At 44.3% G+C, this 18128-nt stretch overlaps 1 protein-coding gene across 3 annotated transcripts in view; it reads left to right on the forward strand.

Moving 5' to 3' along the window:
• Positions 1–18128, forward strand: part of palld (palladin, cytoskeletal associated protein) — a 446071-nt gene that overhangs the window by 240845 nt on the left and 187098 nt on the right. For 2 of the 3 annotated variants that reach the window (XM_072257627.1, XM_072257625.1), the window contains exons 7-10: positions 3040–3181; positions 7135–7158; positions 10991–11113; positions 14016–14310. In XM_072257627.1, coding sequence (XP_072113728.1) covers positions 3040–3181; positions 7135–7158; positions 10991–11113; positions 14016–14310 — 584 coding nt within the window. The remainder of the gene's footprint in view (positions 1–3039; positions 3182–7134; positions 7159–10990; positions 11114–14015; positions 14311–18128) is intronic. The other variant, XM_072257626.1, reaches the window with a different exon arrangement.

The raw sequence follows: 18128 nt of genomic DNA on the forward strand, positions 1-18128 counted from the left end.
GGATCAGGGGGCATGGGGGGAAGGCAGGTACAGGGTTCTGAGTTGGATGATCAGCCATGATCATACTGAATGGCGTTGCAGGCTCGAAGGGCCAAATGGCCTACTCCTGCACCTATTTTCTATGTTTCTATGTGCTGGTGTGTATGTGATAGGCCATCCACAAAGTCAAGGTCTTTCAAAGTAGAGAATAGAGTCCACCTAATGCCTTTCTGCTTGTCTTTCGTTGTTTGCCTCATAACCCAGTCAATCACCAGGTTAAACAATATCGCTGACATCACACACTCTTACCTAACTTCTGTCTTGACTTCAAAGCTCAAGTTGCTGTCCCCAACTGTACAGGTGAAATTAGTACAGAAACTCTGGATAAAATGGACAGTTTTGGAAAGGATCCCGTATGATCTGAGAATATGCCAGAGGTTCTCCCTGTGGATGCTACCAAAAGCCACAAAAGTCCACAAAATTCACAAACAGTTGTCCCTGCCACTCTGTGCACTGTTCTATGATGTTTCTCAGTGTGAAGATGTGGTCGACACAGTCTCTGTTCTTCCAGAATCTAGCTTGCTCCTTCCTCAAGCACACATCGACAGCATCTATAATCTGTTGGAGAATCTTGCTGGGCACTGACAAAAGTGTAATGCCACACCAGTTGTTGCAATCACTTAGCGCTCCTTTCTTGGGGGATCCTAACAATAACTCCCTTTGTCCAAACCTTGGGTACTTGTCTCCGTTCCCAGATTATGGATGCAGGATGGCTACTGCAAATTTTGGTTCAGCTTTGAACAGATCGGCATTCAAATTGTTATGTTCTGGAGCTTTGCTGTTCTTCTGTTATTTAATTGCAGCAACAATCTTTCCTTTCTTGGGCGGATCTGTGTTGACGTCTACATCTTCTGCTGCCTCTTGTATGTCAGGCTCTTCCTCTGGTGGTGGTCTATTCAGTAATTCTCTGAAGTACTCTATCCATCATGCTTCTTGTTCATCCTCAGTTGCCAAAAGCAGACCATTTTTATCTCTGACTGAACCATTGGATCTGTCCTGGAACTTTGTGCGTGTCAATTTTGAAGTCTTGTTTTTATTTTCCTAGTCACCTTGACTGGCAGCTGCTTCAGTGTCCATTGCAAAGTCTTCCATTGTAAACTCTCTTATGCTTTCTTACAAGTCTCTTCACTTTTTTGTTAGCTTTAGTTTATGTTAGTTGAAGTTTCACCTTAAGTCATGTTGACCTTGCATTTAGCACTTTTTTCTTAATTTTCTGTCTTTCTTCTAAGGCTATCCATGTTTCCTGCTGTATCCATTCTTCGTTCTTCCTTCTAGCTCTGTATCCTAGACAAACCTCACTGCTCTCTTTGATGACTGAGGCGATCTGTTTCCACATTGTGTTAATCTTGTCTACTGACACAGCCTTGTCAAAGTCTTGCAAGTCTTAAACTGAATGATGAAGGCAGGTCTCACACTGGTGTCCTTGAGCTTTTCGACATCAAAGCGTCTTTGTACATGTGTTCAGGTCACAGTGCTTCTCAGCTTGAGTTTCATCACTGCTACAATGTGGTGATCACTTCCTGTATCTGCTCTTCTCTTCACCTTTATTCACCTGCAAGGATCGTCACCACATACCATTAATCTTTAAATGGTCAATCTAATTCTTGCCATGTCCATTGCATGAGCACCATGTCAGTTTGTGGATTTCACAGTGTAGAAAGAGGGTACCTCTTATGACCAGATTGTTCATGGCACAGAATTCCATTAGTCTTTCACCATTGTTATTCATCGTTCCACATTCATGCATACCCAATCCGCGTCAGTTGTTATTTCCCGTTTTGGTGTTTAGGTCATAACATGGTTTTCTTGAATGTCACTATCGTTAGTTGGAGCATTGACTGGATCATAGTCGCGGTCACTTGCTTCCCTTTCAGCCTTCTTTTTATTGGTTTCTACCCCAGCAAGTACTTCTCAGTGCCTTGCTTCAAAATGACAGCTACTCCATCATGATCTTCCCTTCCTGCATATAAAATTGTTTCACCAGTTGTTGCTGCCTTTAGCCTGTCAGACCTTGTCCACCTGCTTTCACTGATGCCCAGTGTGTGCAGGTTGTAGCAATATATTTCTGCAGTTATTTGTGCTAGCTTGTCAGTGTTGTATATGGTTCCTACATTCCAGAATCCATTTTTGGTCTTGGCCGTGGTCTTGGCAATGTTCAGAGCTTGCTTCATCCTGGCTGTAGCTTCCTCTCGGTTTTCAGTACTATCAGCTATGCAAGTCTTGAGTACAGGTTCAGGAATACCATCACAATTAGATGTAGAAGAATTCTTCGTTGCTATTTCCATAAAGTTTTATTTGACCAGTCGGGGTTGTTAGCCTTGAGCTGAATCCCCAAATCCTGGAGGACCGGTGGACCACTCGTAGTCTGGTACCTACCCTTTGACCTGTTTGGTGTGGGTGACCCTACCAAGAGCCAAAGCATAAAGCCCTGACGCCAGTCAACATAGCTCTCCGGGTCATTGAGCCACCAAGCCTCCAAATCACGACAGGTTTGTGGTCCTCTTGACGGTTTATTCATTCTGTACACTGGAAGAATTCTTCTGTTGAAAACTATTAGGAACTAATGTACAGTTTTTAAGTACTTCAGTACTTAATTTGTTCCAATTTGTTGTGTATTTCATTTTAATACATAATTTGTTACTCAATTTGTCTTTTTAACTATTTCCATGAAACTTCGGCTAATTGGGCAGCCACTTATTTGGGCCAAAATGTGCTCGTCCCAATGTGACCTAATTAACTAGAATCCGCTGTATATATAAAATTAAATATGTAGTGCAAAAAGAGAGCAAAAAACAATAGTGAGGTAGTGTCCATGGTTTCATTGTCCATTCAGAAATTTGATGGTGCTCAGGATTTCTGAATGGACAATGAACCCATGGTCAAGTGGATACACAGCATTGTTTAATTAAGAAATGACCTTAGATCAATACAGTGAGGTCACACATTGTGGTGCAGTCCGCAGTAAGCTGGACATTAATAATAGCTCTTGTTTCGTGGCAGGTCTTGCAAGATGTCACTGCATCAGAGGGTCAAGTCGTGGTGCTGGAGTGTCGAGTGAAGGGATCTCCTCCTCTCAAAGTCCAATGGCAGAGGCAGGGAACAGAAATAGAGGACTCGCCAGATTTCCGAATCCTTCAAAAAAGTAATGCACACCATCAAGTATCATAGAGTCATTGCCTACTACAGAATAGAAACAGGCCCTTTGGCCCATCTAGCCCATGCTGTATAATTCATCTGCGTAATCCCTGACCATAGACCCTCCATACCCCTCTCATTCCTGTGCCTATCCAAATTTATCTTAATTGTTCAATTCAAAGCTGCAACCACCACTTCCACTGGCAGCTTGTTCCACACTCTCATCACCCCCTGAGTGAAGAAGTTCCCCTCATGTTCCCCTTAAACATTTCACCTTCTGTTCTTAACCCATGATCTCTAGTTCTAGTCGTACCCATTCTCAGTGGAAAAAGTCTGCTTGCATTTAACCTTCGTAATTTTGTATATCTCTGTCCAATGTCCCATCAAACTTCTTTATTCTCGGGCATAAAGTCCTAACTTATTGGACTTTTCCCTATATCCCAGGTCCTCAAGTCCTGGTAATATCCTTGTCAATTGTCTGTGCTCTTTTTCAATCTTATTTGCAGCTTTCCTGTAGGTAGGTGACCGAAACTGCACCCAATACTCCAAAGTAGGCCTCACCAACATCTTATACAACTTCAACATGAGATTTTCCATTCCATTGTTCTGCTCTTCTTGAAGCATCCCCTGAACTGCCGTCTCTCAGACAAAGGAAATTCAAAGGCATGTCTCCTCTGTGACGGCTGAGTTTCGCTCACTCTTGAGCTAGCTTCAGTTGTCCGCACTGGAGGTCTTCCAGCCCTCTGCTGCCTATGACTTCACTCACGCCTGTTGGCCCATCTCCCCTGTGCTTGCAGAGACAGACCCCCATCTCCAAAAATGTCACTGGCACTTGATTAAGTAGTTCCATGATCCATAAATTCCCATTTCCAAATCCCATCCTGGACTTCCCCTCCCCTTCTCTGCAATCTCCTCTAGCCCTGCAACTGTTCTGTCCCAATGAATATCCATTTCAGTTCTACTTTCATTCCCACACTGGCGTATCTGCCCACAGCCTCTTCTACTGCCATATTGAGGCCAGATGCAATGTCTCATATTCCATCTTCTTAGTCTCCAACCCAAAGTTAAATTTCTCCCACTTCTGGAGCCACTCCCCTCTGTTTTCCTTTCTTTCCTCCCCCTCCCCGATTTTCCCTCACTCTTGTTATGCCCTCACCCTTTTTCCCCCTTCCCCACCCTCACAACCTGCCCATTACCTGCCTCTGTTTCCCTACCTCATTCCCTTTCTTCCATGGTCCACTGTCCTCTCCTAATAGATTCCATCTTCCTCAGCTCTTTGCCTCTTCCACCTATCACCTCCCTGCATCTTGCTTCATCCACCGTGTCCTCCTCCCTCCCACCTTCCCTTTCACCTGGTTTCACTTCTTTGCCTCCCCCCCCCCCATCTTCTTATTCTGGCTTCTGCCCCCTTCCTTTCCAATCCTGATGATGGGTTTCAGCCTTAAAAGTCAGCTGATTATTCCCCCATCATATCTGCTGCCTGACCTGCTGAGTTCCTCCACCATTTTGTATACGTTGTTCACCTATCATCGACCAGCTTATGCTCCTCTCCCTCCCCCCTCCACCTACCTTCCTTATTTTGGTTTCTGCCCTCTTCCTTTCCAGCAATGATAGAAGGTCTTAGAACCACACGTTAAATGTTAATTTCCCTGCATAAATGCTTCTTGACTCGCTTGTATGTGTGTGTGTGTTCCACTCTGTTGGTCACCATTAAGCTTAGTTGTCCAACCATTGGCAGCCCTGCTTTCAGCTCACCGGAACTCCCTCTGAAACCCTTCCATCTCTCAACCCTCTCTGAAAATAATCCTGAAAGTTAAGCTTTCTGATCAACCCTCAGGTCCCCTGAACATCTCACATTTCTTGCTCAGATTTGGCTCGTTAACCCTGCTATGAACCACCTCAGTGTTATTTTCATTACATTAAGTATGCTACATTAATCCAAGTTGCTTTTGCTTTGTTTTAAACAATTGCAGAGGAAGCTGGTCTCTCCCACTAAACTGGAAGCTCTCCACTTATAATTTCTCAACCATTCCCAGTCTTGTCAAGTTGTACTGATTAGAATCATTTTGTCATTTAACAGGGAAGGAGACTCTTCAGTCCAACATATCTGCACTGACCATCAGCTAACATCAGCTAACTGACCATATCTGCATTGACCATCAGCTAACATCAGCGAAGTGATCATAACTAACATCAGCTAACTGACCATATCTGCACTGACCATAAGCTAACATCAGCTAACTTCAGCTAACTTCAGCTAACTGACCATAACTAACATCAGCTAACTGACCATATCTGCACTGACCATCAGCTAACATCAGCTAACTGATCATATTTGCACTGACCATCAGCTAACATCAGCTAACTAACCATATCTGCACTGACCATCAGCTAACCATTTACACCAATCCCATTTTCTTCTCCCTATATTCCCATCAGCTCCCCTGGATTCTACCAGAAGACGTAGGAGCAGAATTAGGCCATTTGCCCCATCGAGTCTGCTCTACCATTCCATCACGGCTGATTTATTATCCCTCTCAACCTCATTCTCCTGCTTTCTCCCTGCCCTTACTAATCAATAACCTTTCAACCTGAGCTTTAAATATACCCAAAGACTTGGTCTGTGGCAATGAATTCCACAGATTCACCACGTCTAATGAAAGAAACTCCTCCTCAGCTCTGTTCTAAAGGGAAGTCCTTGTACTCTAAGATGCCCTCTGGTCCTATTCTCTCCTGGATTCTAGTTCTTACCTACCTACCCATTACGCTGCTGGCATTTAGGGCAGCAATGAAGGTCCTTCTCTATCTGTCCATGCTATTGCACACAGATATAGAAGATTCTTCATTGCTGTTTCTGTAGCAATTTTATTTTGACCAGTCAGAGTTGTTAGCCCTGAGTTGTATCCCCAAATCTGGAGGAGTGGTGGACCACTCGTGGTTTGCTTCTACTCTTTGACCTGTTTAGCATAGGTGACACTACCAAGAGCCAAAGCCTAAAGCCCTGACTCCAGCCCACATTGCTCCAAACCTATGACAAGGTTGTGGAACTCTTGGAGGACTTACCTCCATACCAGGGACAACTTACAGTGGCTAATTAACCTACCAACCCTCACGTCTTTAGGATGTGGGAGGAAACCAGGGCACCCAGAGGAAACCCAAGTGGCCGGGGGAAGTATGAAAACTGCCCACAGATGGCACCCAAGGACAAGATATGACCTGGATCACTGGAGGTGTGAGAAAGCAGCTCGACTCACTTTGTCGACTGATTTTACACTTATGGACACGTGAAAAAGCTTTAACTTACTTAGAAATGTACCGCTGTGCGCTAGTAAGATCGCTGCATGACTGTCCTGTCTTAGAAACTAGTTTATGTCATAAAACCATTTTCACCTCTAGGAATCAAACTACACATGGTTTACAAGAATATTTTTATAGCAATGAGGGAAAAAAAAGTTCTGGACTTCACAAGTTTTACTTTCAGAAAATGTAAATAAGTTTGAACAGAGAGTCGAGGGATAAGCAATTCTCAAAACAAGTGCAATTCTTGGGCACAATTTACAATCAAAATTTCTCCCTGCACCCACCAAGCACAATACCCTACATAATGGTTAGCCCAACGCTTTACTGTACCAGCAACACAGGTTCAATGCCCACCACTGTCTGTAAGGAGTTTGTATATTTTTCCTGTGACCGCGTGGGTTTCCTCCGGGTGCTCCAGTTTCCTCCCACAGTCCAAAGATGTGCTGGTTGGTAGGTTAATTGGTTAGGCTAGGGTTAAATAGGTGGGTTGCAGGATGGCACGGCTCGAGGGCCAGAAGGGCCTGTTCCATGCTGTACCTCAATCAATCAATAAAGAAAGAGGAAAATCTACTTTAAAATATTAGAGAGGAAACAAACTGCTATAATTGTTGTTCTTTGTTTTCCATTTCATATATCGTGCTCCTGATGTGTCCCTCCCAGAGCCTCGAACACCTATTGATCCTGGTGAGTACTGGGGGAATGACCATCAATGTGGTGGAATGTGAGGGTATAAACGTTTGTTTGTCTCCATCAGTAAAAACCAAACACAGTCTTCACTCCGCCTCCAATGTCTAGTTCCCTTGAAGTCAACAGAGCTGCATTTTCAAAGGAAGAACAATCTGCAGATACTGGAAGTATGAAATTAAAGCAAGAAAAAGGTTTTGACACGAGAGATTCTACAGATGCTAGAAATCTTGAGCAAGACACACAAGGTGCTGGAGGAACTCTATGGAGGGGAATAAACAGTTAATGATTTGAACTAAGAGAGAAAGAGGGCAGAAGCCAGAATAAGAAGGTGGTGGGAAGGGAAAGGGTACAAACTGGCAGATGATAGGAGAGGCCAGGTTAGAGGGGAAAAGTAAGTGGGTGGAGAAGGGGAAGGAGGACAAGCTGTCAGGTGCTAGGTGAGTCCAGGTGGGGAAGGGGAAGGAGGTCAGGCTGTCAGGTGATAGGTGAGGGGGAAGGTGGGGAAGGGGAAGGAGGGCAAGCTGTCAGGTGATAGGTGAGACCAGGTGAGGGGGAAGGTGGGTAGGTGGGGAAGGGGAAGGAGGTCAGGCTGTCAGGTGATAGGTGAGACTAGGTGAGGGGGAAGGTGGGTGGGTGAGAAAGGTTGGAATTACTGAGGCAGTGTGAATGGAGTCAGAAAGGCAGGTTAAAGTTTCAAGGCAATGACTCATCCTCACATGTTTATCGAAACATACAGTGAGATGTATCATCTTGTGTCAGCGCTTCTGGCACCAACACAGCATGCCAACAACTCACTAATCCTAACCTGTACACCTACAGGTTAGAAACCTAGAGCACCAGACAAAATCCACACAGCCACAGGGAGAACAGACTGAGAACACAAGTTATGAATTCCTTGAAAGTGAGACTGTAGGTTGTAGAATCTGTTTAGTGTCGAGTTGAGTGAAGTTATCCACACCGGTTCAGGAGCCTGATGACTGAGGGGTAATAACTGTTCCTGAACCCAGTGGTGTGGGACCTGAGGCTCCCCTACCTTCTGCCTGATCGTAAGAGCAAGACTGGGCTGTATCCACCACTTTCTGTAGACCTTTTCATTCCTGGGCATTGGTGCTTCCATACCAGGGGAAGCAGGTTCCCTCTAAACCTCTTCCCCCTTACTCTAAATCCAGTTCACCAGTTTAATCTATTTTATTTTATTTAGAGATATATCACAGTAACTGGCCATTGCACCCCAATGTGTCTGTGTCACCCAATTACACCCATGTGATCAATTATCCTACTAACCCGTACTATCTTTGGACTGTGGGAGGAAACTGGAGGACTTGGAGGAAACCCACATGAGTCCCAGGGAGAACACCCAAACTCCTTACAGACAGTGGCAAAATTGAGCCGGAGTCCCAGCGCTGTCATAGTGTCACGCTGTGCTACCGTGTCACCCACATCCAAAGCTCACAGTTCAAAGTACATTTACTATCAAAGTATGTATACTATATACAACTTGGAGATTTGTCTCCTTGCAGGCAGCCACAACACAAAGGAACCCATTAACAGAGAAGACCTACAAATGCACAGTGTGCAAAAGGAAGAGCAACTCGTGCAAACAATGAAAAATAAGCAAATAAAATTTAGAACTGAAATTCACGAAAGTGAGCTCACAGACATGAAGGCAGTCCATCGCCTCAGCTGGTCCAGGAGCCCATTAGGTGCAGGCCACAGCCTCAGTTCAGCGCAAAGACGAGTGAACCTTGCCAAGCAGCGAGCTGAAAGCTGGCCCAATCATTGCCTCCAGCCCAGTGCTTAAATCGGCCAAACATCAGCTTGCTCTTCGTTCTTGGACCCGGGCACTATCACTTCAATACATTCTCAGGCCTGCTTCAATCTGACCTGCACCCAACTTTCCAATCTGGCCTGGCGATTAAATTGATCAAACATCAGCTCATTACTCACTCTCGAGCCCAGGCTCTACCACTTCAACTCTGCCTATCCACATCTGATATGTGGAAGAGTTTCCTGCAGCTTACCCTATCTGTACACCTCAACCATGTCCCTCCTTAATCTCCTCCACTTCTTCATCTTCATTCTCTGAGAATGATCATCCGTCAAGCTGGCCTTTTCTATCGGATTTTTCTTCGATAAGGCTAATCTACCACCACATACCTGGTTAGTCCATCACTCTCTGTTTGACCTCCTGCCCCGGTTAAGTGCTAAGGTGCATATCAGACATCCCACCTCTCCCGGAAGTTCCCTGAGTCTCCCGCATATTAATAGTGGCTCCGTGATGCCCGCAAATTATATACAATGTCCCAGAAATCAATTTTTTTGAGAGCAAGCGAGAAAAAGAGAGCGAGCGCGAGAGAGACCACGAGAACGAGAGAGAGAGTGCGAGAGAGAGAAAGAGCGCACGCCATGGCAGAGTGTTCCAAAAAAAGAAAATATAAAACGTACGTCACCCCAGACTACACTAAAGTGTACCCCTGTCTAATAGGCGTCAAAAATAATGACAGTGTTGTTCGCTGCACTGTTTGCAACGGTGACTTTTCTATTGCCCATGGTGGGTTAGGACAGTAAAAGACATGTTGAGGTGAGTTTAACAGATGTCATTCATTCATTAGCATAGCTAACGTTATTTAAACTAGCTGCTGGCTGCTAAGGAGCTACTCTATTGCAGACATCCTACTTCTCCCGGAAGTTCTGGGAGTCTCCCGCAAATTGATGATGCTACCTCCCTGAAATGAGTTTTTGCAGGGTGGGATGTCTGGCATATTGTTATCTTCAGCTGTTCGACCTGCTGAATTCCTCCAGCAGATTGTTTTGTTAAACAATATATGATGGATTCCTCAGAAAGGGGCAGATGCTTGCCAATATCTATATAGATAAAAAGTTTCATAACACTTTAAAAAAGTTTGTATAAGTGTGAATCTACAGGATCTTTCTGTTTAGTCTCAGCTCTCTTATCAAAAATTGAAAGGCCCAGTTAGAGTGGATATGGAGAGGATGTTTCCTGTAGTGGGTTAGTCTAGGACCAGAGGGCAAAGCCTCAGAACACAAGGATATCTCTTTAGAACAGAGATGAGGAGGGATTTATTTAGCCAAAAGACGGCAAATCTCTGGAATTCATTGCCACGGACAGACATGGAGGGCAAGTCATTGGATACATTTAAAGCAGGAGTTGATAGGTGTTTGATTAGTCATGGTTTCAAAGGTTATGGGGAGAAAGCAAGAGAATGGAATTGGGAGGGGTATTAAATCAGCCATGATGGAATGGTGGAGCAGACCTGCTGGGCCAAATGAAATCAGAAATCAGAATCAGGTTTAATATCATCAGCATATGTTGTGAAATTTGTTGTTTTGCTTAACTGTTGAATGGCCTAATTAAAAGTTCAAAGTACATTTATTATCGAAGTACGTATACAGTTTTTAACCTTGAGATTCATCTCCTCACTGACTGTCATAAAACAAGGCATCACAGAACCCACTTAAAGACAGCCCTACACAACAAGACCATCAGATGTGTTCCTATTCTGCTCCTATGTCCCATGGTCTTGTGCTCTTACCCCACTGATTCCTGTCACACTACTAGATGCTAGAGCACATGATTTTCTTACGAGAATAATTTACTGTTACTTTGTGAAGCACTTTGTGATTTCCTGATTACACAAAGAGGAAGTTTTTGTTCTATAATCTGCACCTCAGATGACATCGGACGCTATTGTGAATCCCGACAAGTGCACCGGTTAAGCTCACCGACAACACTTCCAGCTGATGGTCGACAGGTTGTCAAAGTGTTATACGAAGGTTTCGTTGAAACGCAGTGCCTTATTTCTTTCAGCAGAGGAGATCTGCACCCTGGTGATAGCGGAAACCTTTGTGGAAGACGCCGGGAGGTTCACCTGCACAGTCACCAACGCCTTTGGCTCTGCGTCGTGCCATGCTCATCTCACAGTCTGTCCAGGTAGGTGCCAGCTGTAAAACAAAGGAGTTGGCAGCGGGGCAGAGGAAGACATCTTCCTCAATTGAATGCATTACCAGACTGATCTCTTTGAAATATCATTCGTGCCAGAAGATAATTTTTCCAATTTTTTTTATTTACAGGGATGTTGATTGTTTGATTGATTTTTTTAGAGATACAGCACAGAGTAGGCCCTTCTGGCTCTTGGAGCCTGCTGCCCCAGCAAGCACCAGCAAACCCTAATTGGGGATTCCCAAACTGGCACCTACGGATACCTTGGTTAATGGTACGGGCCCACAGTATATAAGAAGTTGGGAACCCCTGCCCTAGCCTAATCAAGGGACAACTTACAGTGATCAGTTAACCTACCCTGTACATCTTTGGAGTATGGGAGGAAACCAGAGCACTTGGGGAAAACCCATGCGCTCTGCTGGGAGGATGTATAGAAATTCTTACCGAACGGTACCGGAACTGAACTCTGAACTCCAGAACACTCCAAGCTACTGTGGCGACCATTTCCAGTGAGAGTATTTCCCTTTAGCTCGCGCCTTCCATTTAATAGCGGACAACCACTGAGTTCCAGAGAACAGACTTGTCTGTAGTAGCACGGGACACCTCTGGCACACTAGGCACCATAGCAGGTGCGAAGACTTTTGCACAGGACTGAACATTGATAAAGAGCCTAGTAACAGTGTCAAGACAGCAACCTCTCCCCCAGTGTCAGCAAAACGAAAGGGCTGATCATTGTCTTTAGGAAGTGGGGTGGAGTACACAACACTGCCTGGATCAACAGTGCTGATGTGGAGATGATTGAGAACTTCAGGTTCCTAGGTGTTAATATCACTAACAGTTTGACCTAGTCCAGCCACGTGGATGCTATGGCCAGAAATGCACACCAACGTGTCTACTTCCTCAGAAGGTTGATGACCCCCATCAATTTTTACAGATGAACCATAGAAAGCATCAACTCTGCTCCAAACCATAACAAAACTGTAGTGAATTGTGGACACAACCCAGTTCATCACTGAGGACCAGAACGTAAAAAAAAGGATGTAATGCTGAGGCTTTATAAGGCATTGGTCAGACCACATTTGGAATATTGTGAGTGATTTTGGGATCCTTAGCTAAGAAAGGATATATTGGCATTGAGAAGGGTCCCAGGAAGGTTCATGAGAATGACCCTGGGAGTGAAAGGGTTAACGTTTGAGGAGTATGATGGCTCTGGGCCTGTACTCGCTAGAGTTTTGAAGAATGAAGGGGGATCTCAAATATTGAAAGATCTAGGTAGAGTGGACATGGAGAGGGTGATTCCTATGGTGGGGTAGTATAGGACCAGAGGGAGCAACCTCAGAATAGAGCAGGATTTCTCAATCCTTTTTATGCAATGGACCAATACCATTAAGCAAGGGATCATTGGACCCCAGGTTGGGAACCCCTGGAACTGAGGGATGCCCTTTAGAACAGAGATAAGGAGGAATTTCTTAGGCCAGAGGGTGATGAATCTGTCAAATTCATTGCCACAGATGATTGGAGGCCAAATCTTGGGTTATATTTAGAGCAGAGGTCAATAGGTTCTTGATTAGTAAGGGTATCAAAAATTATGGGAAGAAGACAGGAAATAGAGTGGAGAGGAATAGTAAATCAGCCATGAAGGAACAGCAGAGCAGACTTGATGGGCTGAATGGCCTAATTCTGCTCCTATACCTTATGGTATTATGGTCTTATCTTGGAAACCAGCCTCTCTTTTATTGTCTCCGTCTGCACTTCCCGCTGCCTCGGGAAAGAAGCCAATGTAATCAAGTGCTGTCCCACCCTTATCATTCCCTCATCTCCCCCCTCAAGAAACAAAAGCTTGAGAGCACATGCTGCCAGTCTCAGTTACCAATTACTTAGAAGCAATTTTCAAGGGCCAGTTAGTCTACCATGGAAACATCACCGGCTGTTGCATAGTTACTCAGCTCCATTTGGGAAGGATCGAAAAGTACTGGCCTTGCCCATGAAGCCAGGATCAGAAACAGGTTTATGTCATTAAATTTGTTGCGTTACGGCAGCAGAATAGTGCAATACATAAAATATATTACACATTGTAATGAGAAATGTACACTCAGTGGCCACTTTATTAGGTAAATCTGTACACCTGCTCGTTAATGCAAATATCTAAGCAGCCAATCACCTAGCAGGAACTCAATGCATAAAAGCACGCAGACATGGTCAAGAGGTTCAGTTGTTGTTCAGACCAAACGTCAGAATGGGGAAGAAATGTGATCTAAGTGTCTTTGATTGTGGAATGTTTGTTGGTGCCAGATAGGGGAAGGGTCGAGTGTCTCAGAGACTGCTGACCCTGCTGGACTTTCGCACACAGCAGGCTCTAGAGTTTACAGAGAATGGTGCAAAAAGCATGCAGTGAGCAGCAGTTCTGTGGGTAAAATGACTTATTAATGAGAGAGGTCAGTGGAGAATGGGCAGACTGGTTCAAGCTGACTGGAAGGCAACAGTAACTCAAATAACCATATTACAACAGTGGTGTGCAAAAGAGCATCTCTGAACACACAGTGAGTCGACCTTGAAGTGTATGGGGGTACAGAGCAGAACATACAGGAGGTACGTAATAAAGTGGGCACTGGGTGTATATATAAAAATCAAATAAGTACACAGAAAGAGAGCATAAAATAGTGGGGTAGTGTTCACGAGTTCATTTCCTGTTCAGAAATCTGATGGGGGAGGCGAAGAATCTGTTCCTGAAACATTGACTGTTTATCTTCAGGCTCTTGTACCTCCTCCCTAATGGTGGCAATGAGAAAAGGGCATGTCCTGTGAACGAGAAACAACTTTACCATTTAGCTCTGCACCCACTGCCTAAAAACGTGACTTACTTCTAAAGCTTTCTGTCTCTCTTTCTGCACAGGTGTTGAGGTTTCGTCAAACAATGGAAGTGACTTGCTGGACAGTCCTAGCCCATCGCCTCAGACTGAAATCAGTTCTCTGGAACTGCCTCCCAAGAGGATAGTTGATCCTGTCCAGGTGAACAGCCTTGAGATCAAACCAAGCGTGGCTGCCTTCCAGCTGGAGCTGAACTCGACTGATATCAAGACTAATGGCACCTCATCCAGCCAGGAGCTCAACGGACCAAACCATGGACAATCCATCCTGCTGCCCTCTCCCGTGAAGGAACCCCCACCGCTCGCTGCCAAGCCCAAACTGTAAGTCCACCAGTTCGTTCATGTGTATTAAATATGCCATCTTTGGAATGGGTATCTTGCATGTTTATCTGTGCTATGATAAAACTATGCAATGTACAAACACAATTCTGTTCTACATATCCTGAGGCTCTGGACACTATTGTAAAGGGAATCACAAGGTGAGTATCCATCTAGGAAGATGGACACAGACTGGGGTTCTTGTGTGCACAACCTATAGCAAAGATTTAAATGAAGTGATCATATCCATGCTGACATATAATTGTGATTTATACTGGTGAACATCCTTCCAGCAGCTCCTACATCCAAGCTGGTGCCAAACGTATTGCTTCATAAGCTTTCCTTTGTATTACTGTAGTGAGGCTGAGGGAGATCTTGACAACTGGGCCTCTCAGGATCCCCATACCTTCTGCCCAGGCTTGTGATGATGATCGTCATCACCCATTGTCCTTGAAGACAGACAGATGCCAACCAATAACTGGAAATGCCTGTGATATAAAACTGGGTGCCTGTGTGAACTGTAAGGAGGATGCAAAGAGTCGTTGTGGAGCTATAGACAAGCTAAATGGTCATAATCGGTGAAAAAAAGTTGAAAAATCTAAGGATATCGATTGAAAACTAAAGATTTCTTTTAAAATGATGAGATATGGAAAGGTGTTGGTCTTCAGAGGGATCTAGATGCCCCTGGAGATGAATCACTAAAAGTCACTGAATATATTAAATAGGTGTTAGCTAGATTTCTGTCTCTCAAAGGACATGCAGGAGAATGGGAAGAGAGCAGAAACTTGGTGTTGAGAGAGCGGCTCAACTGCACAGATACTGACTGATGGAACAGGTCTGAAGGGACAGTTGGGACTTAAATGTTCATATTTTCTATGATTCTTAGAAGTCAAAAATGTATTTTAGTCTTGTCCATGAGATCTTTTGTTCACATTTTTATTTGCCAAGTCTATGGATCTCACTATGAGCTTGCACCTCATTGTCTACCTGCGCTGCTCTTTCTCTGTAGCTTTATTCTGCATTCTGTCACTGTTTTACCTTGTCCTACTACAGTGCACTGTGTAATGAATTGATCTGTACTGAACAGTGACTGTACTTCACTGCACCTTGATACTTGAGACAGTAATAAACCAATTCTAATCTCAGTTCCAGTAGCTGATATTGAGGGATTGCCTCAGAAGGAAACAAATTCAAATTGGTCAGTTTCCTCCTGACTTTTGAAAGACATACGGTTTGGTAGGTTAATTGTTCATATAAGTATAATTGGAAGGTGTGGGCTCGTTGGGCCAGAAGGGCTCGTTACTGTTCTCTAAATGAAAATTAAAACTAAACCGTATTGCAATCTGTTAACACGCTGGAGGAACTCAGCTGGTCGGGCAGCATCCGTGGACCTGGGGTCAAAGCAACACTCACAACACGCTGGAGGAGCTGAGCAGGTCCACGGATGCTGCCCGACCTGCTGAGTTCCTCCAGCGTGTTGTGGGTGTTGCTTTGACCCCAGCATCTGCAGATTATTTTGTGCTTGCAATCTGTTAACATTTTATGTGCCTTGCATCACAAATTGTATTCAGTCCAGTAGGGACCAATAAGTAAAGAAACTGTTGTAATGAACATCATACATGCTTGCAGACTCATAAGTTTCTGAAGATGCTGGAAATCCAGAGCAACACACCCACAAAGTGCTGCAGGAACTCAGCAGGTCTGGCAGCATCACTGGAAAGGGAAAAACAGTCAACGTTTCAGGCCGAGACTTTTCATGAGGACTAGATAAGAAGGGAGATTAAAGGGTAATTCTGGCTTCTTCCCCCTTCCTTTCCAATCCTGATTTTTTCCCTTTCCAAGATGCTGCCTGACCTGCTGAGTTCCTCCAGCATTTTGTGTGTGTGTTGTACATGCTTATATTCAGGCAACAAGAGGGACTTCCCAGTGAACAAACATTTTAATTCTGATTCTGATTCCCATTCCTATTCCAAAGTGTCAATCCATGACCTCTTGTGCAAAAACGAGGCCACTCTGAGCAACACCTCATATTCCATCTGGGTAGCCTCCAAACTGATGGCATGAATATCGATTTCTCCCTCCGGTGAACCAACTCCCCCCTCCCCAACCTTCTCCATTCCCCACTCTGACTTTTTGCTTCTTCTCAACTGCCTATCACCTTCCCTTGGGACCCCTCCTCCTTCCATTTCTCCTATGGTCCACTCTCCTCTCCTATCAGATTCTTTCTTCTTCAGCCCTTGACCTTTCCCACACACTTGGCTTCACCCATCACCTTCCAGCTAGCCTCTTTTCCCTCCCTCCATCTTTTTACTCTGGCATCTTCCCACTTCCTTCTCAGTCCTGAAGAAGGGTCTCGGCCTGAAACGTGGACTGTTTACTCTCTTCCATAAATGCTGCCTGACCTGCCCAATTCCTCCAGCATTTTGCTTTGGATTTCCAGCATCTGCAAACATTCTAGTGTATGTGATTGACCATAAGTATCAGTTTCAGCTTGGGACAAATGTATAGTCTGGCTCAAAACTGTGCTTATATCAGGCTGATTTGCCTAGTATTACTGTGTGTGCCTTCTGTTCTTGAACAATAGCAACAAGCGTCAAAAGTACCGAAATAAAAACACAGGAACCTGGAATAACTTGTCTACTTAACTTTTCATTTAGTGAGGTGCTCACATATGATATGGTGGCATAATGATCTATGCTATTCACTAACTTCTTACATAAGACACATAACAAATTATGTAAAATAAAGAATGCTTAATCAAACAATATATTTACAATATTACTCAGATAATAAATACAGAACAGCAAGTATTCATCCTCCCGTCCTCCCTTTATGCACCCAACTATTGCTGAGTCATCGGAGAATTTCTGCAGATGACATGACTCAGTGTTGTATCTAAGTCCAAGACCATTTGATGTCTCTATGCCTGTATCCCTGGTATTCAGAAAAATGAGGGGGGATCTCATTGAAACCTATTGAATGTTGAAAGGCCTAGAAAGAGTAGATGTGGAAAGGATGCTTCCTATGGTGGAAGAGTCTAAGTCCTGAGGACACAGCTTCTGGATAAAACAATGTCCCTTTAGAACAGAGATGAGGAGGAATTTGTTTAGCCAGAGAGTGGTGAATCTGTGCAATTTGTTGTCACAGGCAGCTGTGGAAACCACTTCATTAGGTATATTTAAGACAGAGGTTGATAGATTCTTTTTTAGTCAAGGCGTGAAGGGATATGGGGAGAAGGCAGGAGATTGGGTCTGAGAGGGAAATGGATCAGCCATGATGAAATGGCAGAGCAGAGTCGATGGGCCAAATGGCCTAACTTTGTGGTCTTATGGTCTAATTAACTAAGGGGTCTGCATTAAGGGTGACAGGTTTCATTCTCAAGCCGTAACATTAAGATTTGCTTTTTGCAGTGATCTAGAGATCCATTTATCATTTCCAATAGCTAACCTGTTCATCATTATCAATAGAGGTGTGAGATGCATGGTAGCATACTGGTTAGCATAATGCTCTACAACACTAGCGATGAGTGATTGACGTTCACTTCTTGCTGCTCTCTGTACATGCTCAACATGACCATGTGGGTTTCCTCCAGGTGCTCTGGTTCCCCCCACATTCCAAAGATGTACAGGTCAGGATTAGGGTTTGTAAATTAGTAAGCAAGCATGGTGTGTTGGTGCTGGAAGCATAGTGACACTTGCAGGATGCCCCCAGCACCTCCAAATGATGCATTCCAATGATGGGCTGATGAAGAGAAGAGATAAGATGGGAGCCAGAATAGGGAATGGAAAAAGAGAAGTAGAGAGCGGAGAAATTACCAGAAG

Source organism: Mobula birostris, chromosome 5 (genome assembly GCF_030028105.1).
Source record: "Mobula birostris isolate sMobBir1 chromosome 5, sMobBir1.hap1, whole genome shotgun sequence".
In the NCBI taxonomy this organism is placed as follows: Eukaryota; Metazoa; Chordata; class Chondrichthyes; order Myliobatiformes; family Myliobatidae; genus Mobula; species Mobula birostris.